The 24,429-nt window shown below is 47.0% G+C and overlaps 1 protein-coding gene across 6 annotated transcripts in view; it reads left to right on the top strand.

Moving 5' to 3' along the window:
• Window positions 1–24,429, top strand: part of LOC114876834 (transcription factor Sox-2) — a 239,927-nt gene that overhangs the window by 139,136 nt on the left and 76,362 nt on the right. For 3 of the 6 annotated variants that reach the window (XR_003789457.2, XM_029188684.2, XM_029188685.2), the window contains exon 1: window positions 21,517–24,219. The exons of 2 other annotated variants lie outside the window; for them this stretch is intronic. Coding sequence is in view for 3 of the 4 variants with exons in the window: in XM_029188684.2 (XP_029044517.1) it covers window positions 22,853–24,219 (1,367 nt within the window). In the remaining variant the exon portion in view is untranslated. Of the gene's footprint in view, window positions 1–21,516; window positions 24,220–24,429 lie in introns of those variants that run through there. One more of the 6 variants, XM_029188686.2, reaches the window with a different exon arrangement.

Raw genomic sequence — 24,429 nt, 5'->3', positions numbered from 1 at the left:
TGTGATAGGTTTAAGAATGAATAAATGGGACAAGGATTTATGTTTTTATCGATAAAAAATGCAGAACATTTTAGAAATTATGTTAAGTTTATTAAAAGAATATGATATTTATTGGAATTTTGGATCAACACATTGAAAGCCATGGGAATCACCGGTGATCGACACTGCAAATTACACATGCCTGAATAATTATAAGAAACCTATAGAAAAACATTATTTTAAATAATATTGTTAAGGGTACAACTAAATAAAAGGCTTAAAATTTGAAATTTGAAAATTGACTTTTTGACTTTTTGATAAATCCAACAGTTATGAAAGCTTTGTGTTCAAAATTGATTTAAATATTTATTTTGTCCCGTACAATCATTTCGTTTGACATTTGGACTTCTCTAACAATACAAAAGCGTTTCGTCGAATGGAACGAGCAAAGGTATGAATGAATCTCATTTGAAAAATGCCCGTATCGATTCCACTCGAACGCACGCAAATCGAGTCCTCGGAGTTCACTGGTAACCGTGAAAATCGGATGACGACGAGTTTATAAACATTCGACGTGCCGTATTCTACCCTCTAATCTCGTCTAGCCACCCTTCTGGCCGAGTAGAAGGAACCCTCTCGCGTGACAATTACCTCGCGTTTTACACTTGATTTGGCAAACAGCGGCGAGGCAACGTGCCCTTCGATGAGTTATTGCGAGGAAACTTTTCCTTCGAAAGACTTTCCCTGGAATCTTGGGGTGGTTTCTTCCCGTTGCAACCCTTGGCTCGCGAACTTTTCAACCGATGGATGCGGAACTCAGGTGGAAAGGTGCGTTACGGGCCATTCGTTTTGAAACACCTCGGAGGGATGTAAATTAATTTTAAATTTTATTGAGAAACAACTTAACAACGTTACAAGTTTTTAATTCATTTTATCCAATTCGTTCGTTTGAAATTTACACCGCGAACGGGGTGACGGATGGCTTTTCCCATAGAAACGCCCCGAATTTCCGGCAAAATCTCGGCAATGGCAGAATGAAAAAAAAAAAGGAAAGAAAGGAAGGGCAGGGAAAGATGGCGCGACGCTGTCTGGCCCGTTCGTTCAGGTAAACGCCTGCTGAGAGTGCCAGGTGTGGACCAGGTCGGGCCGAAAAATATATAAATTATCCTTCGTGACTTCTAGGAACTCCCTGGGGTGAAAATTTACGAGCAAATTAATCGTAATATCGACGAGCCGGCGACGCGTTCTCGACTACCGCTCGTCGCGTTTCTCTTTCCAAGTCAAGATCCAGCGATAACGTCTCGTCGTTGTCTCAATTAGGCTGAACGAAAACGTAGATCGTTACCATCATCGTGGACACGGATGTCCAGTGCATAAATTTCCCGCTAAAAACACGTGTAAACGTTCGCCACGAGCTTCGGCAAGCAGGAAACATGGATTTGAATGGCGAACTTCCGTGTAATTTGACCGCTGGAAACGCTGGAATCTGGAACAGGTAATTCAGCATCGTGTCACGCATGAAAGGACCATTTCCCCGGGACACCGTAACAAAGAAAATCTCCAAAGACATCGACGAACCTTCGATTCTCTCACAATGGCTCTTTGCAAAGTAGAATTACAGTCCGAACGTTGCTACCAGGTATTCGGTAGCAATTTGAACGGAAAATCTGCAATTGCTCTTCGACTCCTTGATGTAGAATTAATTTATTATCTAGTAGAAGGGAGTGGTAAGAAAAATCGAAGATCTGGAGGGTAGTTTGTCGGAGGATGGCGTGAAATTGCAAGCAGAGCGAAGGCGTAAGGAGAGGAGAGAGCGGACCTTAGAAGGCATGAAATTTGGCGGTCGAGACACCTGCAAACCGATCTCTTCTCGGCTCGGACGACCCTGCGGGCCATGATTTATGCCTTCAGCAGGTGGAAAGATGGGCAAGAAAGAGGAGGAGACGATGCTGGTTGAGCAAGAGTTGGTGGAGGTGACGGAGGAGGATTGCAACGAGAGCGAACGAGAGGACGAAAGCACGCGGGTTTTTCGAAAGTACACGGCGAGCGGCCTTTGTTGGCCAGGATTTTGCGATTCGCTAGGCCGACCGGCTCAATATTCCCCGGCCCAGAGTCCAAGGATCCTCGAAGGATCCTCGCGACTAATAGGCTTTTCCCTCGGCCGAGTTCGTCCTTCGAGAAAATCTTCAAAGGTGTATCAAGAGAATTTCGCTCGCGGTTAGGCTAGCTTTCCGTTGATCTTTTTCCCTTCTTTTTGCTTCTCGCTCTTTCTATTTTTCGATTCTATACTCTACGGAACGAGATCCGGCAGGATAATACGGTTTACAGGGATCGTGGATCTTGTTCGCGTTGGATCCTTCCGCCTGAGGAGGGTCGCTGAAAAAATATCCCTTGCGAACTTTCTTTCTGTCTCCTTGTCCTCCTCTATTTGTTTTCTTCTCCCGAGAACCCTACACTCGATAGTTTTTACAATATAAAATAAACATTTTCGATGCTATGCAATCAATGTTTAGTATCAATCACCGCTCTGTATACTCATTGATAGAAAAAATGGGATTATCAAGAAGTGTAATTAGAACGTTTGCTTCGTTGCTACCTGAATTTCCATTAAATATATTACAAAACGAGGTGTCATCGAACGGTACGCGGAACGATTTCGCATTGAGAGAGACAGGATATTCTCGAATGATGGTTGATTATTGAATAATCCCGTCTGTGTTATCGTATAGTTCGATAACCGTTGGTTTTTCGCGGACGTTGTGCAGCCAGTTTCATTGGCGAAACTATAGAAAAACAGTGGCAAAAGAGTGATCACCTGTTGCTAGGGAATAAAATAATCGGTGGACAGTGCGTCACATGGGGAATTATTTTCGTTATATTCACAGAGAGTATTCCCGGTGCCCCCGAAATTTTTCGATGGACGAACGCTGCTGTTCGCTGGCGTGTATCAACGATTACATTATTATACCGTATATACATGTACACGTATGTACGTGCATGATTTTCCGAGCACGATAAATCACCGGGCAGGGTGAATGGGCGAGAAGGGGTGGGTGAGGGGGCGGTGATGAAAAAAAACGAGAGCCGTCGAAACACGGGATAAACGATCCGTTGAAAATTATACCGGCATATTCGACGGGTATCAACGCACGCTTTATTGTCCCGAAATGTCTGTGCATCGATCAAAATTCTCTGCAAACGCCCCGGCACTTCGCGCGAATTATATAATTTTATTCGACATTTTACTGCGGCTTGATTTTCCTCATTCATCGGATATCTTCATTATTTCCTGGCTTCGTTAACGAACAGTTTATTTCTACTCCTGATTAACAGGATCTCCGATAAGCCTATTCAGATCTCTTCCTCGTTATTCAGAAATAAAAAGAAAAATGAAAACACGCGTTCGAAAGAGGGTATCTGTTAAGTTCGCGTCGGGAGAAGAAAGAGGGTGCAGGGCGTGGGAAAGGAGGGTGTCCTGCAGGAGTTAATGAGCCTAATCCCGTGCTCCTGACGAGCTGAGATTAGAAGAGATCCTGTCCTGTAGACGGAGCGTCACCAGTGCCACCTGTGCGTCCTGGCCGGCTGTTCCCGATGTCCTGCGGCGTGGCACACCTATTCAGGACGCGAAACAGCCGAGGCTGCAACCAGGCTCTGTTCGCTACTGAACCAGAGAAACAGAGAAAGAGAGTTGCGCGAGTAAGAATAACCGCTTGGCAAACAAAGGGTCCGTCGCGATAACGAACCTGTCGACGCGGGCCTCGAACTCGTTTCGAACTCGTTTCCGTTCTCCCTGGTGGGGGAAAAATCGTTAACTCGTTGCACTAGGGTTGCAACGCTTGCAGACGCATGCTTCGCAGATTTTCGGTCCTCGCCACGCACGCGATATCTCTCCGAACGATTTTTCAATTTTTCATCGAAACTTATCAATTTTTTGCCTCTTAGATTGCTACTGGCAAGAAAGATCGGCGCGTTTGCTTGGAACAAGAGAAATAATCAAGATCAGGGGGCGGAAAATCGATTACTTTTTCGTTGAGAAACGAACCAACCACCCTTCCGCTAGATCACCCTCGAATGCAGCTCGTGATCCGTGAAATCAGATTGCCCGATGCAACTCGTTCGTTAGGCTTTTATCGCGGGAAATCACGGCGAAAAGATTCGCGCGGATCTTCGGATAAGATTTCTATTTTTTCTTTTCTCAGCCGTTTGCTTTCAGCTCGAATATCTGGTCAATTGAAAAGCTGGCCGAGATTCGTAAACTGGAGGAGCTGTTTTTCCATCCACAATTATGTTCTCGTTGGACGTCTCGGGTGGCACGGTCCGGAGATGTCCTTTCGAGATCACCGCTACAGGATTATGAATGAAATTCCTGGCCGCGACCGCGCCATTCATTCCGACCTCGTCCTGCGACCAGATCATCGATAACCTGGTGTATTTATCTTCTCGAATCCCACTTCCTTCTTCTCATCTGATTCTCAAACTTCCAGATCTGCCGAAACTGTGGTCGTATAACTCGATTTATCCTAAGCACTAAAGAACTCGAGGAAATAAAATCGCAATACGGTGTGCAACAAGAATTTCAAAAATCTAGAGCCAATGGGAAAATTCGAAAATATCCCTGCCATAAATTCCATCGACACTCGGAGGCCGCGTTTCCCGGTATCTCGGTGATCAGGTACCAGCGCGGCTCCATTCACACAGTTTCCACGAAAGGCCTCCCGTCGATTTCCACGCGCGGCGTGGAAAAGGGATCGCCGGTGTGTGAAACCGGTGAAAATATCGGATCGCCTTCGTCTTTGTCTCACGATCGTGGGCTGTTGCTTTTTTGCCGAAATAACGAGCGAAAGAGCAATCCAAGGGTCGTCGAACCGAGCACGGAGGGTGAATCCCTCGAATTAAGGAAGGAAGGACAAGAAGAAAGACGCGGAGAAAGGAGAGAATGGAAGAACAAAAAAGAAAAAGAAAAAATTGAAACGTTTTCGATGGCGGTCTCTCGGTGTCGAGTTACTCTATCCGTCTCCCTTTCGGTACCTGAAATTACCTGGAGTCGCAGGCGATTCCTACGCTCCTGTTTCTTGACGGAGGGTGAAAAGGGAGCAAGATGGCGGGCCGTGAGACAAGAGAGGACATGCGATCGCTCGACAGCGAGAAGGATGTCCCTGGAAGGGTGTCACCGCGTTCAATCGTAACTCGTTAACGCGGCCATTGAACGAAGTAGAATTCCAAGCCGAAAAAAATACAGAAAATAAACAATTTTCCATTCCTTTGAAATCGTTGATTTCCATTGTGAGCAGGTTTAAGAATCCTTTCTTTCTGGCGTGAAAAAAAAAAAACAGAAATAAAGAAACAGGGCGAAATCGATAAGGTTAAGGGAGGGTTGAGGATAGATCGGGGGTCGAACGAAGACGCGATCAATTGGCAATTTGTCTTTCACTTTTGACGCGACGGAATTCCTGTCCGGATTATCGAGAGTGTCGAATGAAAGGGCCCCGGCCACAGAGGCATTACCGAGACTCGAGAGGAGTCTATTGAAGGACACCGCTGTCTCGATTGCAAGTTCAACGATTCCGGTGTATCGACCGGTCCTTAATGGCCGGTCGAATGCTAAATGGATCCAAACAGCAGTTAATCGTGTGCCGGGCCTCTTATGAATCACCGTGCCTGGAAGCCACCCCTCGATGTCATTGAATTCTGGCTAAATGCGAAGCGCGAATCAGAGAATACCCGGTACACCGGTACTCGTCCCCTTCGTCGTCTTCCAATCATCACGCGTACGAACAAAACCAAAGAATGTTTACGGTGACTGAGGTATAGGAATTGAAATTAGATAAGTTATTAAGCTATTTATCTATTAATAAATCTGCCGAAGCAGGTGCTTAACGCGTTAAGCGCTGTGTCAGTCAACGGTGACTAAAACTATATGATTGATGATTTAAAAATTTTTTTAAATTATATTCTTCTATTAATGAATTTTAAATAATTCGGAGGTCATAGAATATTACTTGTTACCAGAAAAATAATTCTGATAACTACTCGAACCTCAAGAGAAGGGGACAAATTTTCGAGTTATAGAGGTTCCAACTTCTGAAAGTGCAGAGAACAACAAATTTAAATTTTAAAGATAGGTTTTTAACTTACACTATATAAACATAATTTACATTTACTTGTAGAGGCTATACTTCTAAATTCGAGTTGTAGAGGTAAAATACATATTAAGCATGCGACAAACAATTCTAATTGGCGGAAGTTTTATTTTAAGTTGTAGAGATTTTCATAATCTCGCCGAAAGGAAGGGAAAAATTTTCGTCTTATAGAGATTTTCGAGTTATCAAGGTTCCACTGTATTATTAAAACACGGTATCGGTGAAATCGGACATCGCGAGCAAAACAAATCAATTATCATCGAAATTGCAACAAGTTACCGATACAATCGCCATCCACTTGGATTAGCAGAGTTAATCCCCTCCAATAGAAACCATCATTCTCCAAAAGTAATCGCTCGATCCTTGGATTAAGACTCTCCTACGCCCCTATTAGGCTTCGCAAAGTTGTTTACAAATAGGAACATTTCCAGTGCGGTAGGAAACAGCACGAGACTGGAACGATTGTATCCTGCTAGCTGTTGCAGGAGCTTTTCGTTGGTCGATTTTCTGGCAAGCAAAGTCCCGACGAGGGTTAACGGTTTGGTATTACAGCATCCAGCTAACGTGTACGCAAACTGGAAGGACGACGTAAGGACACCGCGTGTCCCAGGTAGTCCTGGCCACGGTTATTCAACTGTCAATCAGGCCACGCCGAATCCCGGTAGTCCTGGGGAACATCTGCTCTTGGAGAACGCGATACGTTGGCGGATGGGGGCGTTTCTTACCCCGTGTTTTCCTCTCCTATTTTTCTCCATTCTTCCCCCGCTTCCCTCTTTCTGTTCTTCGAGTGGCTGTTCGCATCAAAGTCGCGAACACTTGGAGGACAGTTCGTAAGGCAGAGATCCGAAGAATATGTTATTTATCGGAACGCGTTGAGACCGATCCCCTTTGTTCGCGGGATAAACTGACATAATCGAAGGGTCGATGTTCTGTCGGGTTACGATATGTCTGAGAGCTCATTGGACTGCAGGGCGCTCGATATGCGATAACCGATAAGCCGCGAAGTGCAGCCAGTGTCAGTGGATATACGGACATCGCGATATCTCTATCTTTTCTCGCGATCAATTGCAACGTTGGTAAACGTCCTTATCACGCTCTTCGATCCCTGCTATGTTATCGATTCCATTCAAATTTGTGCACCGATCATTGCAACGTGTAACGATTTTCATCGATACAATTCGATTAACATAGTTTCCAAAATTTGCAAATTTCCTTCTTGATCAACACTATAGAAATTTCTGTGAAACTACCCAAGAAATATACCGACTCTCTTGTGATTTTCCAGAGGAGTCCTCCACGAATTGAACCTACTCCAAAAATTCTTGCGAAAGAGAAAAAGAATAATAGCAATACTGCAAGGTGTAATTTCCAAATTTTCTGTTTAATCAACACCTAAGAAATTTCTATGTCATCTTCCAGAGGAATCCTCCAGGACTTAAGCCTGCCCCAAAAATTCTTGCGAAAGAGAAAAGGAATAATAGAAAAAGTTTCCAACGGTGGCATTAGAAAAATAAAAAGAACGTAGAATCGAGGGCGCGAGAACGTCGAAAGAAACTCGGACAAAAATCCACGTCCGGCGATGCAAAAATACGAATACGAGGGGGGTGGCCGGAAGGGTGGTACACGTGAGCCTTCGAGGAGGACGTTTAACGTGGATGGCCTCGGGGGTATAGTAGACGTTGCCGGGCGATAGCAATGTCACGGTGGCCACCGGAAATAGCCGGCACTATCAGCCACCCCGCCGGAAGAAGCGCCGTCACCGCAGAAAGAGTTCCAATCTTCTATTCAGCACGTTCTTCTTCGCCCTCCGCCCACCCACAACATTCTCTCACTCTCCCTCTCTCTCTTTTCTCACTCCTTCCCCCTACATTGCTCGTAGGTCTCGGTGTGTTGGCCCGATACAACGTCTCCACGAGAATGGACCGGAGCCGTTTCCACCCCGAAAAGAACGAAAGGGGTGGCAGAAGATGGCCGGAAGCACGAAAGAAAAGCAGATGCCCCGACAACCCCGACTTATCTACGCTACCCTCTATCCTGTCCTTCTTTCTCTCTTACTCTCTCCGCCTTTCTCTCCCCCCTTTCCACCCCTTCGAATGTTTCCGTACGAGGTCATGATAGCTTAGTGTTACACAGGGGGTGTAATGTAGCCGACCTATCGGACGTTAAGTTATTCTCGTTTGAATATTTTAATAATAACTAAACCTATTCGCAGCAGGATTAATTCTAGGAGTTAAAAAGTAGCTCGTAGGCGGGGTAGAAGGTACGACTTTTCTTTTTCGATCCTTTTCGAAGAGCTACACCCCATTCCCGGTGGTAAGTAGCCGAGCTACTAGGCGGAGGCTGCGGGTGATACATCATGGGGTGTCAACGAGTGTCCCTGCCGCTGTAATCTCGCATCCATCAACCCCTCCGCAGGACGAAGGGACGTCCGTCCTTACGTCGGTTCCCTGATCGATGTCCACCGTCCTCGAAGCAACCTCGATGCCTCTCACCTACAACCTCTCCCATCGCCCTCACCTCTCTCCCCTGTTCAACTCTCTTCTGGGATCAATCGGTTTTTGTCGACCGACTCGATTTTCATTTATCTTTTCCTATCTGAAGGCTCGCATCGTCATCGTGACGCTCGCCTCCCGGGGTCTGTCTTCCCACCCCTTTCCACCCTGATCATTTTCCTTTCTCGAAACGCTACCTTCTTGGTAATTTTCAAGCGAAATCTCCTTTATTTACACACGGGGGTTGCAAACATTCGAGGAGATAAAATGGAACGCGGGGTGGCAAGTTTTATTGCTGTTCGGGATCGAAGGGCAATAATAGGTGGATCCAGGGCGTAGCAGGTAACTCGGTTTTGACTGAGAACGCAGCAATAGGTAATTATGTCGATCGTTACGGTGATTTATTGTGTAGCAAGAATCCTTTGTGAGCACGCCAGTTAATCCTTCCCCATATTCGAGAGGTGACCATTCAATTACCCCGCTCGACCGGAATTACATTGTGGATCGGTGCCACCCCGGCCGAATCCCCCGTCGATCCCGAAGGCACTTCGTGCTGACTTCGTATAATTAGTTGCGAATGTTCGTATCTGTCTTGGCGTGAATCGTGCCGTCGTAAAAGTTGGTCAACCAGCTATTCAACGGGCTCGCAAATGAGTTTACGGTGGCGAACCCCCTGCCGCTCCCTTCTATCGTGGTAAACATATTTTCGTGTACGCGAAGGGCTCGTTCGAAGAGGTGAAAATGAAAATGTTCCCGGGGATGTATAACAGATTTATCGAGGCAAGCAACGTGATCCTTCTAAGACGACGGAATGATAATCAGGATTTTCTCGCAGACAGAAGGGGAAACGAGGCAAGTATAGAGAGGTTAAAGGGTCTCGTAGACGTTTTCGTCGCGTGTTCCGCTAATTACTCGTTAATCCTTGGACGCTCGAACGTTCCTGGCCGAGCTCGTAAAGCCAGGATTATGATCGTACCGAGAGGATTATAACAGTGTCCTTGATCCGTAAGAGGCGAGCAGCAATCGCAGGTGTCGTGTCCTCTCCAGCTGAGTCACTCGCGATTTGTCATCGATTCTTCTTCCTCTTTTAACGATCCTGCGATTCGCGGTACTAAATTAAAAGATTTTCATCGATCCTTCGAACGATCCTATAGAAAATCATTTCATCCAGAACGGATTTAACAACGAGCGCAAGAGGTGCACCCTCGACGTTAAAAATCCGCTTCGCGATCGACCGTGGCCGGCACCGCTCTCGAGCTCGGTTATTTAAACAATTACGCGGCAATTAATTCGTGCACCCGTATGAAACAATGATTAAAACAGACGAGGCCGAGGATTCTTCAGAGATAATTATTTTTCAACGAGCGTTAGAACACGAATGTTCGTTTTATAATTCCGCTTCGAACCGCTCGACGGGGCTTTCCGATTCGTCGGAAAATATTAGCGAACAAGGTATTCTTTGACGAGGACGAAGGCGGAGGAATCGCGGGAAAGAGTGAAACGGTGATACGGAGGGGAAAAAACGAGAAAGGGGAAGGAGAGAGAAAATTTTTTTTTTCGGCGCAGCAACGGCCTCTGGCCCGGCTTGGTTCTCACTCGGTTTCCCTATTTTATTTCCACCTCGCAACCTACTCGACGTACCACGAAATTATTAAAGTGGTGGACCGTTCAAGCATCGTACAAGTGGCGTGCACGGGCGGGCCGAGTTTTTTTTCTTTTTCTTCTTTTTATTTTTCATCGTGCTCGACCAAAAAATTCGGCGCGTATTACCCGGTAGGGAAGGCACAGGCGCAGGCGCCATTTTCGCCCACGCCGCTTGACCCTGAATTATTCAAGAACTCGAAGACCCGACGAGGACTTCATAAAAATTTCAGCCACCGTGATTGCCGTGGGTTTCACGGGCTGAAAGACAGAGACGGAGACGGGACGGAGAGAGAACGAAGAAGCGGAAGCGTAAGGGAAGAAGGAAGGAAAGAGATGGAGGGAGGTTTTTCAAATTTACCCCTGGCCTCTGATGATCAACGCCATCTTCCTCTTTCAGACGTTTCCTTTTCAAGCCCATCTACTCCTTGTACCGTATGCGTGCGCGAAATAGGGCGATTAAGTATGTCGCGCGAGGGATGGCGATGCGAAACGAGCTTCTTTGTTTATAATTCAACGATAAACAGGGAGCGAGCAAGCGTTTCGCGGAGGGTTCGGTACGTGTTTGTTTGCGAAATTGAACGACCGAGAGGCTGATAAACACAGGATGTCGATGTTGCCGCTATTTTTTCCTGTTTTCCTTTTAATCTTAATCCAGCAGCGCACTGGAGGGTTTGTTAGACTTCCACCTTTGAAACGAAAATATTCTTCGTTCCTGTTTCTTTAAGGGTTGATTTGAAGAAAGTAGGATTAAATTTCACGGCTCGACTGACGCGATGGAAAACTTGAAACGTCGGAGAAACGTAGCGAGTGACGTACAATCAATCAGTAGAAATCCCCTCGTGTCACCAACCCCTTAAACCCCTTTAAAATCCACCTACGGGTCGGCGGACGGTATGTAAAGGGTGTGTTTAGAATACGACAGGGGGTTTTAGAGTGGCGTTCGCCAACCGATTCGTAACAGTCCTAGCTGTGTACTTGGCATAATGCGGAAATCGTGTCGCGTTTCCGGAAGTCAACGATACCCGGGGATAAATGTTCCTTCGACTAGGACGTTAAGTTTCTTCTATTCCTTAAAGTTTCCCCCCCTTCGAATCGTTGATTTTTCTTTGAATTTCTTATTTAAATGCTGTTAGACGGACGAACAATCGCTGATTTGTTTGCACAGGACACGTTTACGGGTGAAAGTTCAACGTTGAAGGGGGAACACGGAGGAGGGGGTGGTTGCCCTCGGCCTGCTCCCCCATGGGTAATAAAACAGCAATTTAATTCGTACACTTGATAAAGCCGACTGGCTGCCTAACTTTGCGAAGCTGGCGAAAGTCAAACGAACAGAAGGGCTTATTTTGCAAATCATCGCCTCGTTGTAATAAAGATCCTCGCTAAGGTGACGAAACAGGACCTCTTGAAAATCATTAAAATTCATATTTATTTATTTCCATTAACAGAAAGTGTCAATATTGAATTTTCAAGCTGATGTACATTAATACGTTCGCTATCAGGATCTGACAAATAAAATCACAGCCCATGGTGTTTTTTGTTAGAATATGTCCTTAATTGACATGGGTCTTTTTAAGATGAAAAATTTAATTATCTCTAACATCTAGTTTATTATTTTTAGCTCAACAATTAAAGTTCATTCCCAAATTTGTTACAATACGTTATCATAAACGTGTTAAGTAAAAGGGTTAATTTCAACCCCTATTTCTACCATCTTCAATTACTCCATTTTGATTTATATTATTGTGGAGTCTTGTTGAAAATAAATCTCTGATAAATCGAAATGAAATTATTCATTTGGGGATGGTAGAAACGATTCGATGATTGCCGATGATCCGAGCGGTAAATCAACGAACGCGTATTTCGCAAATTGAGAACCCGTGGCTGCGGGTCCGGCTGGGCCGCTTTGCACAGGGGTTGGAACGAAGGTGAAGGGGGTTTTTCAGGGGTGCTCGCAGGGTGGTTAGTGGCATTCATCGCGATGCAGATGGCTTCCACCCCTCAGCCTGTTGGGAGAAGGAGAGGAAGAAGCGAGGGAGAAACGAGACGGAGCGAGGGGTTGAATGCTGCGTATACGTACACGCACTTTTTCCCGCGTCTCTATAACCTCTCCCTCTGTTCCTCCCTTCTTTTTCGTCTTCTCTCTGTTTCTCCTCTTTCGTTCACTCTATCGACCCTCTTTCACCCCTTTCTCGCTCTCTCCTCTTCCCGTTTATCGTCCCTTTTCTCTTCTACCTCTTCGTCCCACCTTGATCTACGTTTTCACAAAACATACACGCACGCACACGTACACGGTCGGGTCAATCGTCAGAGAGTATTCTCCTCTTTTACCGTTTACTTTTGACGCATCAGCGTAGGCGAGCAACGAGCGTAATGACGCGTGCAAGCCACAGGCGGATTAGTATCTTCGCGAGAAGCAGGAACGAAGCGTGATCGAGCACGCTCTCAGAGAAACGCTGCCGGTTCTTGCTAGCGGTTTCCAACCGCTGCAAACTAATGACCACGCGTCATTTGCTGGATGAACGATCGATTTGAGTAAATTGCATATTCTGGACCATCGTGTCCGTAGAACCGTAAGCCGCTCGTAAACGTCTGCTCTGCCAACTAGCGTAATCGTCGTAATCAAAGGAAATGGCAGATATTCGAGAGACACCGACATGGCGCACCGTTTCCATATCACTTATTTTAGAGATAATTCTTTATTTAATGTATAGGGTGCTGGTGCAACTGGATAGGGACTGATTCTGCGTGAAAAAGTAAATCGAAAATATAAAATAAAATTTCGAGAAAATAGAATTTAACACCAGAACTACCGACGTTTGATGCACACCAATTTTTAAGTTGAAAATAATGTAGAAAATTGAATAGATAAGGGGTGAAACATAATTTAATATATACATTCATTCTTTATCTCAAGCAAAAATATCTCGAGTTTATAAATTAAAATAAGAAATTTGATGCCAGTCATTTTTACTGGGTTGGTAATTTTAGTGTTAACAATTTTCTCAGTACACATTTGGTCAAGTCTCAACTCAATCACTAAAGACCGTCTTTGTTCATGTTAATGAACGTTCTTAATATTTTTATACTATTTTAGATAAATCGAATAACGAGTGCATGAGATAAAAGAACTTGCTTACTATTCAAGACGATTTACAGTGGAATCCCTTGTGTACCGAGCAGATTTTCTAAATTCGATTTTTTCAGAAATGAAGTCTCATTTCATACTAGTATTCCCAAATGTTGCAATGCGTTTATTCTATACTAGTATTCCCAAATGCTCCCAAGTGTTGTTTTGAATTGTTGCAACATTTTAATAAATTTACTTAGGGATTAATGCGTGTATTTTTCCGACTTTACGAATCATTACACAGAACCCGGGGCATCAAATTGAAAATTTTAAATTATTACTGTGGTCTACTCATTTAGAGTATCCTATTTCTCCAATTTAAATATCCCAGAAGGATAAGTAATTAAAAAAAAAGGCTTTTGTATTATATAGATAGATTTTCAATTTATTTTTTCACGTAGAATCAGCTCCTTTCCGGTTGTACCACCACTTACATGACACCCTGTATAATTGTTATCAACTACTCCGTTAGTTATTACAGCTTGATCCAATTTAATATACACCGTGCGAGAATATAAAGTACATTATATGTAGAATAGAGAGCGTGTCGGGTGTACAGAAGGGTTTAAACTTAATTTCACGCTTGCCACAAACGAATGGTCAATAAAATCGCAAAGGCCAGTATTATTCTCTGTTATTCATCAACAGGTCAATCCTCGATACCTGCAACCCCCTAGAGTTCTCTCCTCTGTTCGTTTCTATTTTCATACAAGCGGCAAGTCGAACAATAATCACGAACGTGTTCGCCTTACACGCACGATTTCTCTTAGGTCACAACAGAGCAGCCGATCTCGAACAAACGAGACGCTCGTCTCGGATTTAATCCTCGTTTACTTGCAAGGACTTCAGCCTGCCTCCTACCTCCCCTCGATCGTCTTCTGCCTCCCAAGTATATATATATATATATATATATATTATATACATATCCTTTGCCAAGCTAGATAGAGCTCCCCTGTATTTACCTGTCACCTCGATGACGATTCTGACGAGGGTATCTACCCTTCGCCGCGTACCCTTCGTCCTTGACGCGATTCGAACTGCGAGTCGTACGCCAGGAGGTCCAGGGATCCTGTAGGATCCTTGAATCGTGCCAAACCCGTCCAAAGAACGGCGCAAGTTGCTCATTGTCGCTCGAGAGTAGCAATTTATTCTGTATTTAAAATTATGCAGTCGAGTGGCTGCCTCGATACCTAGCGACGATTATTTTGCGCTTCGATATTTTTCTTACGTACGGAGTGAAAAAAGTATTAACAATGCGTATGACATGGAAAACGGTCGGTGGAACGAGAGCTGGTTTATTAAAAAGCAGCAAATCCGGCCGTAATTATTTATCATCGATCTCGGTCGGCGCGCTCATTAGCGGGCTGCCGTGCGCGCGGCTGGCAAAATTATTTCCTCTCTCTTTCTCTCTTTCTCGCGCGGTGCCGGTCGGTGGCTCAGGAATCGTCACATTTTTCACGAAGATTAATCGAGTCGACAAACGGGTTCGAACGTTGAATAATCAATCGAGGCGAGGCGGTCGCGGCGGGCGAAATAAATCGGCCCCGCCGCGCCGATTCCTCCCGGCGTTGCGCGGCGCGACGCGACGCGGTGCACCGGGCACGATTTGCATATCCAGGAACGTGTCGCGACGTCGTGGTGATCCCTTTGCCCCTCCTTTTAGCTGCCAGCCAACACCGTGGCACGTTCGATTGTCATGAAAATTCTCGGCTGGAAAACGTGTCTGACGCGCCAATGACGTGCTCGAACGGGGGCACGAGGCCTAGAAATGGGTTAGGCGGAGGGCTACGGCTCGAGCAGACGCGAAATTGGCATAAATGAGATTGATACGACTTTAAGTTACTCGACGCTGCGACAAAGAGACACCGAGAGATACATTGAAAAGATAGGCAGAGGGAGAAGGATAGATGGAGAACACTCAAGCCACTCGTCACGCCACTTTGCACCTCCTGAAGAGACAGCAGCGAGCTGAGAATGAGAGTTTTGGCAAGGTACGCCCATGCCGTTGACCGACGCGATGCTCACCTTCCATTGTGACACACCGTGGAACGTGTTTTGCGGATAATGACGTTGGAACGAGAGCTCGGTTCGTTTTGCGATCGAATTTTCAATGGGGTTGCCTGCAAGTGTTTCCCAACAGTCATGGTAGACACCTTTTATTCATTCCTCAACGATTCTGAAATTTAACCCTTTGCACTTGTAGATATTTTTTGCCAAATGGTTAAACTCTTGAATTTTACAAATTATAATAATTATAATAAAAGTACAATTCTCCGAAGATCCGAAGGAGGGTGACAACGCGGAATCCGGTAGAGCGACGATTGTAGAACACGTAATAAAATAATTTTAACGAGCCGGCTGAATTATGCCCGTGGTACAAATAATAATATCTGGCCGGCACGCATCCCCGCAATAAATATCGAACCCAGGGGACCGCCCCCTTCGCCCTTCGTGGCCGGTTTCCATCCACCGTGCACCGAACCCTCGTCTTCACGGTCTACCTCGAAGGCTCACCTCAACTATGTGGAGCAAAACTATGGGGCCCCGGTTGTAGCGAGGGGGAGCTTGCGAAAAACGGGGCCTGACCCCGGTCAGGGACTCTCAACTTCCTGCTGGAAGCGCGACAGGAACGTGGGAATCGCGTTTCGAAACTTGTCGCTGACAGGAAATCGCTTCCGCTCGATGAAATCTGACAAACCTCGGTTTTCATTCATTCAGGAATTTGTATAAGTAGGTATAACTTTTAAAATGTGTTTAAAAATGATAATAAAAATATGATGGAAGGGAAAAAATACAGCGCCGTTCGAGAGATTACATCGTCAGAAGCGAGGCCGAGCGGTGTAAAGCGTCGACCGATGACAGCGCAATGAGATTCTGATTTTCGCAGACGACGCATAATCGGTTGCTCGCGCGAGATGTTGCACGCGCGTCGGTTAGCAATCAGGGAGGATGATGCAGCCAGAACCGGAGGCTAGCCAATCGGATTCCCGTGCAATTTATTTGTACACCTGTGCAGCCGAGTCGCCGTTTTGGTTTCTGGATACGTTGCGTGCCGAGACCACCTCTCGTCGCGAGAGTTTATGCGAGAAATCCTCGACGATTGTAATTAACCATCGACCCGAATGATCGCGTTTAATTGGAAACCTCTTCATTTTATATATCGATCGTTTCGTTCTCTAAAATTCGCGATACTTATTTGTCTTTATTTCGGTATGGATACTTTCTAAGAAAGTTGCGGTTAACGATGGCCACAATCTCGTACAATTGCAGTAATTATACAATGTTCTAAATTTCACCGGAGCCCAACGCGTATCGTTCGTTTACTACTTCCTGTTTCCGACATAAATCATTAGCCGGCGTCCGTTTTACTTTCACCTGGTAATGCTATCGCTATCCAAAGCTTGTTTGCTTCTGCCCTAATTATCCTGTTGGTCGACGTTGCACCGCGGTCGCGGATTAGGACGGCTTAACGGAAACGGTGGAGCGCGTCCTTGATTGCACCGACCGAAAGGAAGGAAAACCCACCCACCGAGACCTGGATCGTATTCACGGAACAGGGGCGAACTTTTACAACCCCCCGGTTGAATTTTTATGACGATATACAAGCTCGTTCTCGAGAGACCAGGTAGCGTGGCTGCGAGTCAGGTAAGACTGACCCAAATTTACGACGTTTTCGTCGGAATACAGGGGATCGTAAGCAACCCTTCCGTTGAATTTAATCGCATTTGCTTCCGATTATGACCCGGTATTCCCTGTAACTTTACCACAGTCAGGTGGCAGGGTTTCGATGGCAAATGTTGGGAAAAACGATCGTAAAATGTTATTATCCCTTATTTAGGGATCGAAGTTAATGATTTGCAAGAAGGTCCACGCAATAAATTGAACGCGTTCGGTTTTGTTTAATTTTCGTGTTTCATAAACATAGGATGAATCGATCGGCAGATATTTCAACCCGAATAGTTAGTCTACCGTGGTCGAAGCGTCGAGATTATTTGGATCTCGAAGAATGGTAACAATCGAGCTTTGTAATCGGTCCTCGAAACGATAAAGACTTTGTTGGCCGCTCTTCCGGCACCGCTACCGCCACCACCCCCTTGATTTCCACCCCATTTCTCCTCTCCCTCTACCATTCTCTTCCGGCCAGCACACAAGTCTGCCATTCTTTTATTATTCCAACTCTAAGAGAAGGTTCCAATGGTATCACCTGTTGGCAATTGCACGCCCACGAATTCCTTCGCCGTTTGTTTTTCCTTACCCTCCTCGTTCCTCTTCAAAGCTACTTCCTCTCTCGTTGTCGCGATCTTTTTCTCCATTCTTGCCGCGATAGAAGAAGTTCGACCGTGGTCGACGGGGGAGGTCGACCACCTTCGCATAAACGCGGTTAATGGGACGAAGATAATGGTGAACGACAATGGCGTACACAACGCCATTGTGACGTACCTCACCTCGCGGTTTCTCTTTCGATACGCGAAAACACTCTTTTAGAATCTCCTTACTTTCGTTTCAGACTATTTTCAACTTCTTTTTCTTCGATAAACAGTGAAATATATTTTTTGACTCTGTAATAAAATTAGTTACGATTCTCGTTTATTAATTAGAATATTAAATACTGTAATTGACGTACCTCACCTCGCAGTTTCTCTATTTTCGTTTCTGCTTTTCCTTCGATAAACAGTGAAATATATTTTTTGACCCTCTGATAAAATTAACTGCGATTCTCATTTATTAATTAGAATATTAAATACTGTAATTAACGTACTTCATCTCCCAGTTTTTCTATTTTCGTTTCAAAATATTTTCACCTTCTACTTTTTCTTGGATAAGCAGTGAAATATATTTGTTGACCCTCTGGTAAAATTAGCTGCGATTTTCGTTTATTAATAAGAATATTAAATACTATAATCGCGAAATTGAAATTTGAGAAATGTTAACGAAGAAATAGAGCAAGGTGCACGCTGATGGCCGGTAGGTAGAGCAAGCTACCTGTAAATCCAATTATGTACGCGTAATAACGGCACAATGAGGCGCTCGTGCAAACGTAACTATTAAAAGAAGGATAGAATTGGACAATACAATCCGAGGAATAAAGAAAGAAGCATTCGAGTCGCGCGTATTCGACGGATACATACGTACGCGCAGGTACGTATCCGCTTAAACGAAAGCTCGGCTGGCACAGCAGCGGCACACGGTGCCATCGAGTATCACAAACATTGATTTGAATCACAAAGACCGCCCGCGGTATTCCATTGTCGGCTGCCGACTTATTGTACAGTTTCTCCTGTCTACTCTCCGCTGTCTCTCGATCCTCTTCTCCTCTGTCTTTTCACGCTTTTTTCATCTCTTTCCTTCCTCGATATAACGACCTATCAATCGACTTATTCCGCGGAATGGATGCACGCGCCCCGCGACAGAGGGGAAACGGAAGTGCGCTTTAATTATATCACCCTGACCGATCGTTGAACCACGATATCGCGAACCCGAACCGTATTATACACCGATCAACCTGACACGATATAATTTTCCTGAAATTTACGGAGAAGCTCGATGATTGCCAACAGCTTTATTGCCGTTGATCGGCAATTGTCTAGCGATCGAAATTAGATTGCCAGGGGTGATTTTGATGGGGGGTGAAAATTAGAAATTTTCAACAATTTTATAATATTCAACGATTTATGTACATTAACGTTTCTCAGAAACGTCGAATGACAATTCGAAAGGTGACGAAACGTCCATTGACCCGCTAATTAGTCGTAGCTGCAAACGCCGCAGGTTCTGCGAGGCAAATCGTTCAGGTACTTGGCACAGCTTTATGATTACCTGGCTGTTTGCGAAAGCAGGTACCCTCGCACAGGACACCGAGTGGCAATCGATCGGCAAACAATGGCCATAGCTTACGGTAAACGGCGGGGCCGAGCGGCGGGCAATAAATTTTCGTAGGTTCGTTAAGCAGGTGTCAATATTCGAGCAACTCGGCGCGAATCATCGTGGCTCTTTCGTGACCATAACCAGCCTCGTACCTGCGGTTTTCATTAGGCGGACTGTCGCGACCCGTTACAATGCTCCCTCTGATTACCCTTTCCTCTCTTGATTTATCGTCCACCCGGTCGGATTCATCGTCGCGAAATAGAAGAAGAAGCGTGTCGAAAGCGCGAGAGATAACGAGCACGTCAGCCGACGATGATTAGAAAGATCGATCGATCGATTGGCCGATTGAGTCATCCTTAAGGGGACCTTGCACTTCGCTCTTATCTAGCCGATAAATTTATCGAGACGACCTTGCCTTGCTTATCGAGCAACTCGCCATCTCCCCGAGACGTGCATAATTGCAGCGGCTTCGAAAATATTTCGCATTCCATCGCGAAGATTGAAACTCGAAGAGAAATCGTCGGAACGGTGAAAAATCTATAAAGCGCGCTACTCGTTGCCGGGAAAAGAAACGTTACCGCAATTCCGCGAAAGAATTCCGTACGGTAAAGAGCGGTAGCCGAAGAAGGGTGGTTCGCGAGGGTTGGAGAGAAAAAAAAAAAAATGAAAAAGGAGCGAACGGCATTCGTCGAAATTGAACGACGGCGAACGTTTCGAATGGGGCCTCGATACGAAAGGACGCCGTTACTTTCATTGTCGTTGACGCACGAGGCACGCCGGGGTTGCGCTACGATTATCTATGACGCATTCTTCCATTATGCCTTTCGCTCTTTCTCTGCCATTCTCCCGCCTCGATTCCATCCCTCTCTTTCCGTCTGCACGGCGAGCCGCGGCAACAGGTCCTACGCAGGAACCCGCTTAAACGAAGTCGCATCGGCCGATGGAGGTTCTTTCAGGAATGGCTCGTGAGCCTCTTTGTGGATTTCACGAACGGGAGACCGGCAGCGGAGGCCGAGAGGGAATGCGAGAACGAAGGGAGAGGAGTAAAAAAAGAAAAAAAAAAGAAAAAGGAACGACAAAGAGGACGAGACCAGGGAGAAAATGGGTCAAGTCGAGCGGATGTAATTGGAGATTTGAATACGACGTACAGTGATACCAGCTAATGTCCTCGTGTAGCCTGTAAATTAACTCGTTAGTTTGCTTTAGATTATCAGGAAAAAGAAAAATCCCCGCCGTTCGGTGTTGAAGTGGAATCACTATCGGGAACGCTTGACAAGAAGCTAGGTGAAAAAATTGACAGACGATTTAACGATCGGTAAAAATGAAAGGTCGTATGAAGTAACGACGATAGCGACAATGCCGCGTGGTGCGTTTCTGTGATTGCGCAAAAAGAAATGGTCAGCTGGAAAGAAGGACGCGATAGGAGAGAAAAATGAGATAAGATAGAAGTGTCTACGCAGTTAGAATGCACTCGGACAAACGTTTCTCTGCTTTTGTTTGACGTTGAACACTGTTTACCCTTTGAAATAAAGTACAATGCTCGCGATCGTCCTCGATCGTTCATCCCTGGATCATTCTGCCTGGAAGTATCTTCCGAATCGGAACCAGTGACCCACCGATTCGCGTCGATCCACGAAATTTCGAAGGTCACTGGACCCGCGCGCGAAAGGATTCGCGCGGCGTTCGCGGGAGGAAGGGTTCGGGGGTTGGTTTAAGGGGGTGAGAAAGGAGAGACACGCGCTGTTGTCGCGCGTGGAGCGCAGGAGAACGACACGAGGCGTGCAAGGAGGGAGGGAATTCGCGGAGAAAGCAGGATCCAACGTTGGTAAGCATGCAGGGGGTGGAAAGAGGAGGGGGATGAACGTGGGGAACAGAGGAACGCGTGGACGAAATACTGGCGACCCCGAGGAAAAGATCGCGAGAGAGGAACTCGTGGACGAGGCAGAGAGTGTAGCGGGCGTCGTTGCGCGAGCGAGAGAGGCCAGGGTGGGAGAGGGGTGAAAGCGTCGCCGCGAGAGGTCGTCGGGGTTGTTGCGCTGACGTCACGGCGTAATGGCGCCGCCTTCGGCGTCGCGGAGAGCGGCGCGATTGGTGGAGAGAAATGATGGCAGGCTTGCGTGCCAATCGATTGCCGTTGGTAGGCTTGGGTCTGGTCGGTCGGTCGGTTGGGTATGGTTCCTGGTAGCGGGAATGGTAGGGCGGCGAGCGTGCAGAGGAGGGGCGGCACAGCGTAGTGAGAGCGAAACAGAGAGAGGGGGGCAGCCGCCTCGGCAGGAAGTGAGCCCCGAGAGTGGGACCCCAAGGCGAAATCCACAAATGCTCAGACGGTTCCGTTCTTCCGTGGAGAGTGGAGGTCGCTGCTACTCATTCTTATTCTTATCCTTCGCCGTCGTCGCCGTTGTCCGCATCGACGACCACGAGTGAGAAAGCACGGCGGATGAAAGTAGGCGCCGCGTGTCCACGCGCAACACACGGTACACAAAGCACGCGTGCTGCGACGAGGAGTCATCGTGTGTCTTTGTTATCGGGGCACAGTGATTAAAAGAAGATCGACGCGTGTTTCTTGGATCGCTCGTTCGATCCGTTAGTGTGAAAAATCTACGTTGGAACTACAACCCGAGATCCCGTTTTTTTCCGTGTCCGGATTTTTTCTCAAGCTCGAGGGAAAATCGCGAGGAGAGCCCACGGTATCGTTGCATCGTCGCGATCCGATTCGTCGAGCGTATCGCGAGCCTGCAGCCAGTCACGAGCGAGCTGTCGGGCTGCGAAGAGAGACGGAGCGGATTGGCGAGACAAGGAGAGACGTTGAGGACGCGCAGCGTGCCAGGGGAAGAAAGTGACAGTGCGTCAGTACTCCGGTCGGGCTCTGGCGTGGATCACGGCCCGTTCTCGTAGCTTGTCGCAACAGTAGAGTCGAAGAGAGAAGTTAGCGTATATTGCTCGAGCCGAGTACGCGGGGGGAGGAAAAATTGTGTTGATATGAGGAGCGTCGAGTGTGTACGGTGACCAGACGGAGCAACGGTGACTTTTCGTGATTACCATTAGTGTTCCCGAGAGGCTCGTCTGCGAGAGACAATAACCGAGTGTTTCGTAGTAATGCTCGTAGGTGAATTCGATCGTATACGAACGGTGCGCAGTGATCCTGTGCTCGATTGAAGGGCTGCATCGTTTGTTACACGACCAGGTGTATCGAGAGTTCAGGTGATTGAAAAGGATTTATATACCGGTGAACTTTATTCGTGTTTTTCCGGCGAAACGAGGACAAACATTGCTAAGAAGTGACTGTTACGGTAAATAGTGAGACAGTGCCGGTGGTGTTTCACCGCCTTCGACCAGTGGTGATCCAGGTAGAAGGAACGAAATCTCCGTAGATGGTGGAGAAAGGATCGAAAAACGACTTCCATGTTAGAATCTTGGAAAGAAACGAGGAGACTCGTCGTCGCGTAGTGTTCACCGGTTCGTTGTGAACAAGGTGTAGCACGAGTGACGTCCAACCGGGCGAGTAGTATAGGGAGGTGCGCGAGTTCTCGGCGTTTCGTCGATTTTCTTGACGTCGGGAGGTACCAGGAAAGGGCGGCAAACTGTACGGCCACCGGGAAGAAGAGATGCTCACGATGGAGTCGGACCTGAAGGGCGGCAGCCTGCACGGTCAAATGCCACCGCACCCACACCAGGGTGTATCGCCGATGGGCCACCATACCGGTGTATCTCCGTATGGTAGCCTCGGCTCGATAGTGCACAGTCCAGCCCTGTCCGGAAGTCCTCCGAGTACCGGAGGTCTCGGTCTCGGACTCCAGCACCATCACCAAACGCCCCAGCATCATTACGCTTCCATGCAGGCGGCCCAGCAACAGCAGCAGCAACAACAACAACAGCAAAGTATGCACTCGTTGGCGCAACAAGCTGGTAGCCAACAGCAACAGCAGCACCACCCGCATCAACAGCAACAGCAACAGGCCCAGCCTCAACAACACCACCAGGCACCGAACAACAACAACAATACCAGCAAAAACAACAACATCGACCGCGTGAAGAGGCCGATGAACGCGTTCATGGTGTGGTCCCGTGGACAACGGCGCAAGATGGCGCAGGAGAACCCGAAGATGCACAATTCGGAGATCTCGAAACGGTTGGGAGCCGAGTGGAAGTTGCTCAGCGAAACGGAGAAACGTCCGTTCATCGACGAAGCGAAACGATTGAGAGCCGTACACATGAAGGAACATCCCGACTACAAATACCGGCCGCGACGCAAGACCAAGACGTTGCTGAAGAAGGACAAGTTCCCTCTCGGCGGCGGTGTGGCCGGTGTCGGCGGTATGCTGGGCGTCGATCAGAGGCAAGTCGGTGCGGCCGGTGGTCCTCAGCAGGCCCAATTGTCGCGCGACGTTTATCAGATGCCAAACGGTTACATGCCGAACGGTTACATGATGCACGATCCGACGGCCGCGTATCAGCAACACGTCGCGTACGGCGGTCACATGGGTGGCGCAGCAGCCGCGGCCGCGGCATCAGCCTACCCTAGGTACGAGATGGGACACCACATGGGCGGCGGCAGTCCGAGCCCCATAAACAGCTACATGAACGGTTACAGTGGATACAGCACCACCGTACCCGGTGGTTCACCGTCGCCTTATCACCAAGCTCAACCCGGCTCACAGATGTCGAGTCACAGTCCCAGCGGTAGCAGCATAAAATCGGAGCCGACGAGTCCGGCGAGCGGCGGTATTCACACGCCTACGCCAACCGGTGCCTCGTCGACGGCCGGTGCCGGTGGTCAGGTCGTGAAACGAGAATACATGGGACAACAGCAGACGCAGCAAACGCAGGGTGACCTAAGGCAGATGATCTCGATGTATCTACCGCAAGGAGTCGACCAGGGTGTCGTGCAACACGGAGCCGGTGTCTACTCGCCTGGACCGTCGCCGGATCCCCTCGCGCAGCATCACTCTGCCATTCCGCCGCTCACTCATATGTAAGCTGAATTATTTTTCTACGCGTTCTTGCCTGCCATTTTGGCCGTAGATTTTTAAGCCTCTGCTTTATTTTTTGCCGTTCTGCTCGATGAAGAAATTCATGATTTCTGGGAAATTCTTCAACGAGCAGAACCTTTTCCCCCCTTTTTATTCGCGAGTAGGATAAACCTTGTGTACCTGGAGATTTATTCTTTATTTTGTAACGTTTA

The sequence above is a fragment of the Osmia bicornis genome, chromosome 14 (assembly GCF_907164935.1).
Source record: "Osmia bicornis bicornis chromosome 14, iOsmBic2.1, whole genome shotgun sequence".
Classification (NCBI taxonomy): Eukaryota; Metazoa; Arthropoda; class Insecta; order Hymenoptera; family Megachilidae; genus Osmia; species Osmia bicornis.
Note: the sequence above shows the minus strand (reverse complement) of the source record. Positions and strands in the feature narration are given on the sequence as shown.